This window comes from Arachis stenosperma, chromosome 7 (assembly GCF_014773155.1).
Source record: "Arachis stenosperma cultivar V10309 chromosome 7, arast.V10309.gnm1.PFL2, whole genome shotgun sequence".
Classification (NCBI taxonomy): domain Eukaryota; kingdom Viridiplantae; phylum Streptophyta; class Magnoliopsida; order Fabales; family Fabaceae; genus Arachis; species Arachis stenosperma.
In genome coordinates, this window is record NC_080383.1 from 22,512,609 (window position 1) to 22,520,297 (window position 7,689).

Sequence of the window (7,689 nt, forward strand, 5' to 3'; positions counted from 1 at the left end):
CGAAAAAAATACTTCATTCCGTCCATTGCGTATTGAAACACGGGTAGCTCCAGCAACTCAGAAAGATGCCGGTGATGCTACCGCACACCTCATAGAGACTGAAAATGTTGCTGAGCATGCCCAAATATCTTCGGAGGATGGAGATTATGATCCTGAGGCAGATGAAGTTGGGTCATGGGATGACTTTGTTGATAACTTGTATGCCGAAGAAGAAACTGTAAGCCGTAACAAGCCCTATAAAGGCAAGGAGACGGATTATTGGACTGTTGTAGTAAGCGGTAAAAAAATTTTTCCTACATCCTAGATTATTTAATAATAATTAGACGACTGTGGTAGTCTATATAATTTTTAATGAATGACCACTCAACGAAACCTTATAATTTGTTTTGTAGATGGTGGCATCACAAGAACGATGAATTTGAGCGTCAGGGAGGCTATAGTACTACCTCCTGGTAGACAAATCATTCTGGAGTTTAATACAGAGATGCAAGCGATCAGTCAGGCAGCAGGATTATTAAGTGGGTTTCTAGAAAATTTGGGAGCTGACTTTCAGCATTTTCCCATTAACAAAGAAAGTTGAAAGATAATGGACAAAGCTCTGAAGGAACATGCATATGAGACAATTAAGGTATCATATTAAATTTCGTAGTTTTTTACGTTATGTAAAATTGGAGCAAATTCCTTAACTTTCCCTTTGTTGGCGTTAATCGCATTTTTTATCAAATATTTAGCGGACCTTTCTGTATGAGGAGGATGATCGTGGGAAAAGAAAAAAGGTCATAATTCAAAGGCTAGGAAAAATTTGGAAAGAAGCAAGAAATCACTTATATCATAAGTGTTATGACGAGCAACTGAGTTGGGAAGATAATTTAAAGAAGAAACCATCAGGAATAAATGTACAGCAGTGGAAATGGTTCGTTTCCTATCGTTTGAAGGAATCTACTAAGGTAATTAACATTGGATTCATACTCCATTTAGTGCTGTTATTTTAAACATTTTGTATAACTGAATAAAATGATTGATTGAAAGTGATAGTTGTAAAAGGCCAAAAAACCAGTCAAATAAGTTTCTAATCGTTCAAAAAAATGGGATAATATTAATGGGCATTACTTTCTTGTTAGCCTTCTACATGATAAATTGTATTTTTGTCTTTATCTATAGGAAAAGTGTAGACAAAATGCTGTAAATCGGTCGAAGCAACTTTATACACATACTTGGGGCTCTAAGACAACTGCCAGGCTAAGGGATGAAGAGGTAATTATGTGTATATTATCTTTCATACAAGTTTTTGTGGTTTGTGATATAATTCTGTAACATGTATGATTGTATACATATTTAATGTGGGTACAGGAGAAAAAACAGCAAAGGCGCATTGGTAGAGGAGAGATGTTTATTATGACTCATAAAAAAAGGAATGGCTCTTATATGAATGATGCTGCGCGTGTTGCTGGGGTAAGTGTTGGCTAAGAATTATTGTTGCTCTATTCATGTTGCAAACTTTGACATGACAACAACCAAACTCTTGTATGATTGTAGGAAGCGATTGCGAATATCGAGAGCCAAGATGGTTCATCGAAGGAGATTTCACTTACTGATTCGCTTGCGCAAGTTCTTGGAAAGGAGCATTCAGGACAAGTTCGGGGGTTAGGTTTTGGACCATGTCCGACCGAACTTATTCATAACATGACCCAATAATCAAACTCTGGAGTGCAAATAGAGGAGTATCAGAGGGAGATTACATAATTAAAGGCAACCGCAGCAGAACAAAAGGCAGAGATTACATAATTAAAGGCAGTGGCAGCAAAACATAAGGCAAAGGAAATGGAAAAGAGACATACCATGGTAAATCTGGTAAAATACATGTTACAACAGCAAGGAGACACTTTGTCACCTGAAATTGATGCACAACTGAAGTCTTTGGGGAATGTAGCACAATAGGAATCTTTTAACACTTAAATGTTTTCTTCTTTCCTTTATGAACATTATACTTTGAGATCAAATTATTATCAACTATTTTATTTTGTCATCTATATATATGGATCATTTGGGATATCTTAGTATTGTATTTTAATTTTTATATGTTTTTTTTTAATTGTAATTGCAGACATAATCAGTTAAATTAATACGAAACAATTTTAAATTAAAATATTTCATGAATGTTGATTGTCATATGAATACAAAATTCAAATAAAGTATTTGTTTGAAAAAAAAGTTATTGTTAGCGGCGGTTATGTTTGAATGCTGCAAAATCCGGTTATTTAAACAAACTCAGATAGCGGCGGTTATCTAACCGCCGGGAAACGTGTCTCAACCCAGACCTGAAAAGCAGCAGCAGTTCCCAACCGCCGCAAAACGTATTTGCCGGTAAATTGAGGTTTGGCAGTGGTTATTCCAGCGGTCGAAAAAGACCACCGCTAAAGGTTTGCCGGCGCCCTTAGTTTCAGCGGTCGTTTAACTATTGCTGTATGTTTAGTGGCGGTCAAAAAATCGCCGCTATCCTTGTTTTTAACCGCCGCTATCTACAATGACGACCAATCTAATAGAATATGTGTAAAGTTATATTTTTATAGGGAGATGAATTTATCATTGACCTAAATATATTTATTTTATACCTTATTACATTACATAAATAGCAAATGACGAAATTTATTTAATAAGAGGATAATTTGAATTTGCACGAATTTTACATATTCAATTTATGTCAAATTACTTTTATTTGGTATCGTTATAAAAATGATTCTAATATGTGTATGTGCCGAATTACATAAATAGCAGATGACGAGATTTATTTAATAAAAGAATAATTTGAATTTTCTTGGATTCTACATATTCAACCTAGTCAAATTATTTTTATTTATTATAAATTATGAAAATTATTCTAATGTATTATGTGTGTCAAACTATTTTCATTTATTATCGTTATGAAAATGTATGTGTGTTATCGTTATGAAAAAGATTCTAATATGTGTGTGTGCTGAATTACATGAATAGCAAAGGAGGAGGCTTATTTAACGGGAAGATAATCTGAATTTTTATAAATTTTATATATTTAACATAGTCAAATTATTTTCATTTATTATCATTATGAAAAAGATTCTAGTGTGTGTGTCAAGCTATTCTCATTTATTATTGTTATAAAAATAATTTTAATGTGTATGTGTGTGTGTTAAGTAGAGGAGATAAATTAATTATTGAGTTAATTGTGGTTATTGGTTATTATGTATCATATTGCATTATATGAATAATAGATAACGATGTTTATTTAACCAGAGAATAATCTAAATTTGTATGAATGTTACATATTTAACTTAGTCAAATTATTTTTATTTGTTATCGTTATAAAAATGATTCTAATGTGTGTGTAATATTAGAATTTGATTAGTTTATTTTTAAAGAAATTTAAAATATGATCTCAATTTTTTAGTTACGTCTATATATATAATATTTAATTTTTAATTTTTAATTTTATTTTATTTACTATTTATAAGTGCTTTTTATCAGTTTCCAAAATATTATTAGAGTAATTGGGTTAAAAATACTGCTAATACGACAGTAGTATGCTATATAATTTTGATATACTTTCAAGTGATCAATACATAAAAATTAAATCTTTTAAAATAATAATAATAGTATTTCTTTGTTAATAATACTAAATATGTATAAGATAGAAAATAATTTAAATATGCAATTTACATAATACTTTATATATATATATATATATATATATATATATATATATATATATATATATATATATATATATATATATATATATATATATATTAATATTTGTGTATATGTGTGTAAGGGTCTAAGATCTAGAATTGAATATCTTATATATTGTTTAAATAGTTTAATTCTACTAGTAGAATTTGATATTTTAGTTTTTACAAAATTTAAAAGATAATCTCATCAATTTTTTAATTGTTACGTCTATTTAATTTGATATCTAATATCTTATACATGTAAATTTTAATTTTAAATTTTAAATTTTATTTTTTACTATATATGAATTTTTTTTCAGTTTTCAATATATTAGAGTAATTGAGTTAAAAATACTACTAATATCATAGTAGTATGTCATATAATTTTAAGAGGTTTAATTATTCTATTAGTTTTTACAATTTTTTTAAAATTTTAATTAGGTCCTTATATTTATTTTTTTTAATTGGATTTTTACATTGTTTTTAATTTTGTAATTAAGTCATTTTTAGGGTAGAAAATATTAGAATTAACTGAATATTTTTTTACAAATTGAAGGTATTTATAATTAAAAACTTAATTAGATTTTTGACCCCATATTTTCTAGGAGAAATATTATATAAATTTTAATATTTTTGACATGAAAAAGACCTAATTACAAAATTAAAAATAGTGTAGAGACTTAATTAAAAAGAAAAAAAAGTATAAAGACCTAAATAAAATTATAACGACCAACAGAATAATTAAATCTAATTTTAATATACTTTCAAGTGGTTAATACATAAAATTTAAATAATTTAAAGTAATAATAATATTTTTTTGTTAATAATACTAAATGTGTATATAAAAAAGAATATTTTAAATACGTGTTTTACATAATACTTTATGTATATTAACATATTATATAATACTAATAGTATAGCCATAATATAATGGAAGGAACGTAGAAATATATTAATACATCATTACGAGATTGACAATATTTATATATTATTAAAATTAGAATGTGTGTATATTAATATTTTAAATTAATTAATAGTAAAAATATATATGATAATATTATAATTTATTATTAATTATATTAAACATGAATTATATAAATTATACTATGATTATATATAATTATTTATTTTTAAATTAGAGAATTAAATTATTATATTATTAATTGATATTTTTTTCTAATTTTAAAAGTATTATAATTAAATGCCTAAACTTTGATTAAAGGGTATGTTAGTATATTAGACAAAATTTCAAAATTGAATTTTATGAATAAAATAATAACTCAAATTTTTTTTGTTGAAAATCTCATGTTTAATTTATTTTAAGTAGTTATTTTGAAATTTTATTTTTTAATGTATTCGGTATATTTTGTATGTTTTTTGTTATATTATTAATTAATAATTTTTTTTTAATCTTACAGGTATTATACATATAAAAGGAATGTATATATAATTAGTATATGTATTCTCATATTTATTCAGAGGTTGTAGGTTTGAGTCTCACTCCTAACTTAAAAAAAAATAGTGTATGTATCTATGTGATGTACAAAGAATATTTATTTTTTTGTATTCATGTCAAAAATATAATTCTAAAAATATTTTTCTATGAATATATTTAATTTATTTAATATATTTTTTATTGTTTGATATATGTACTCGATGAACTGCTTTAGAAAATTCTCTCATAATGTAAATTTTAACTTAGGTCCATTCTTATAATACATCAAGACAAATTTAGAAATAGGGTAGCTTCTTACATCAAATTTAAAAAAATTTTTACAACTATTTCAAATTGTCGTAACGCATCAAGTTTTAGTCCAAAAAAAATTTTCAAACTGTCAAATTTATTGAAAATTTCTAAATTTTATTTTGTAGTTAGAAATCCTATTATATTTGCAAATTAGAAGTACAACATTTTATTTTTATAAAATTTATCAAAATATATTTAATCCAAAAATTTAAAAATAAATTATATAACCTTTACCTATCTGTCTTCTCTAAATTTGGAGTATTTTTTGTATGGTAAAATGTTTTTTTCCGGAATTGAAGAGTCTTTGACTGAGTGTAAAATGATATCATTTATGAAGTAAACTCTACCTTCATGCCTAATTGATTTAAACATAATATTATTTTGACAAGACCAAGGCTGCTTGCACTGTAACATAAACTTTTCTGTTAGATATCTTTTACAAATGCCTTTGTAAAATAGTATCAAATGAAATAATTAATGAAGAATAGTAATATATAGTTGGACTATTATTGATACACAAATTATAATTATCTCTTCATTAATCAGAATCATTTTGATTAAAAATTTTTGTGTTTGTATTTTAAATTGTTTTATACTCTACAATTAAAGTATTCTAATTTTAAGTTTTTAAACTTTATACTCAAATATTGCATTGATATTTCTAATAAGATTATACCTACCAAAAAAGAATATAAAAAAAATTTCAATAATACTTTATTTAATAATATATTAAACTGAATATTAAAATATAACCTAATAATGACGGTAATTGCTATACAAAAATATAAGAATTTCATGTAAAAGCTTATAACCAAGTATACTCTATTAGTCTACTTTAAATTTAGGAAAGAAATTATTAATTAATAATATGATAATTTAATTCTCTAATTTTAAAAAATAATATGTATGATTGTACAATATATGTAAATTCTTTTTAATGCATATATTAGTAATAAATTTAAATATTATCTTTTTTAAGATAATATAATCATATATTTTTTTTATTAATTGATTTAAAACATTAATACGTATATTATAACTTTAGTAATATATAAATCTTACTATTCGTACACGAACATATTAATATACACGTTCTTTTTATTTTATTATATAATAAATTTATGTTTAATATTAATTAAAATATTATTTTACTCTAAAAATTTAAATAAAAAATTCTGTTTAAAAGATTACAATTCTAATTATTTAGTTCTAATTGATTAGGCTCCAATTATTATTTTAAATACTTTTATTGTTAGATATTAATAGTTTAAAGTGTCGTGCAATTTGTGAAAATACAAACGATGTTTAATTGATTTTTTTCCATCCATTCATTACGATAATAAATCTAATGATCAGTTTAATTAATATTAAATTAGTATATTATTTATCTCATAATTATATATTAATTAATGATCCATCTGTATATTTACACTGAAGAATTTGACTCTTCTGTGATTTAATTATAATGCTTTTAAGATAAAAAAGAAATCATTAATTAACGATATAATAATTTGATTATCTAATAAATTAAGAATAAACAATTATGTATGATTCTAGTATAATTTGTATAATTTATATTTAGTGTAATTAGTAATACATTATAATATTATCTTTTTTCTAATAATATAATAAAAGTAATAATCATATATGTTTTTAACAATTGATTTAAAATATTAATGCATGTATTCTAATTTTAATAATATATATAAATATTTTCTTTTTCACAATCATATATTAACATAAACGTTCCTTCCATAAGTATAATATTTTTAAGGTTAGAAAAAAAGTATTAATTAATGATACCAAAAAGCATAAAAAAATCACGTTCAATACATCAAAAAATAAAATCTGAAAGTAACTACCTAATGCAAACTAATCATGTCACCAAAAAAAATTAATCACAAAACTTTCAATAAAAAATTTTAAAATATTATTTTATTCTCAAAATTTAATTTAAAAAATTCTATTTAATTTAACATACATATTTACCCCTTAATTAGAGTCTATACATTTAATTATAATGCTTTAAAAATAGAAAAATTATTAATTAATGATATTGTAATTTAATTTTCTAATTTAGAAAAAAATAATTATATAATTTATAGTATAATTTATATTATTTATGTTTAGTATAATTAGTAATAAATTAGAATATTATTTTTTATAATATAATCATATATATTCATATCATTAATTAACTTAACGAATTAATACACATATTCTAACTTTAATAATATA

The 7,689-nt window shown here is 23.6% G+C and overlaps 1 protein-coding gene across 1 annotated transcript; it reads left to right on the forward strand.

Annotated features, from left to right (window-relative positions):
• The first annotated feature begins 586 nt into the window (after positions 1 to 586).
• Positions 587 to 1,938, forward strand: LOC130939562 (uncharacterized). The gene is made up of 6 exons (XM_057867656.1): positions 587 to 628; positions 732 to 947; positions 1,162 to 1,254; positions 1,351 to 1,452; positions 1,537 to 1,635; positions 1,873 to 1,938. The coding sequence occupies exons 1-6, from the start codon at positions 587 to 589 to the stop codon at positions 1,936 to 1,938; spliced, it is 618 nt and encodes a 205-aa protein (XP_057723639.1).
• Positions 1,939 to 7,689: the final 5,751 nt, after the last annotated feature.

Coding starts and splice junctions, on each gene's coding strand:
- LOC130939562 (XM_057867656.1), top strand. CDS start 587: ATGGACAAAGCTCTGAAGGAACATGCATATGAGACAATTAAG. Junction 629..731: donor ATGCATATGAGACAATTAAG/GTATCATATTAA, acceptor TCAAATATTTAG/CGGACCTTTCTGTATGAGGA. Junction 1,453..1,536: donor ATGCTGCGCGTGTTGCTGGG/GTAAGTGTTGGC, acceptor GTATGATTGTAG/GAAGCGATTGCGAATATCGA.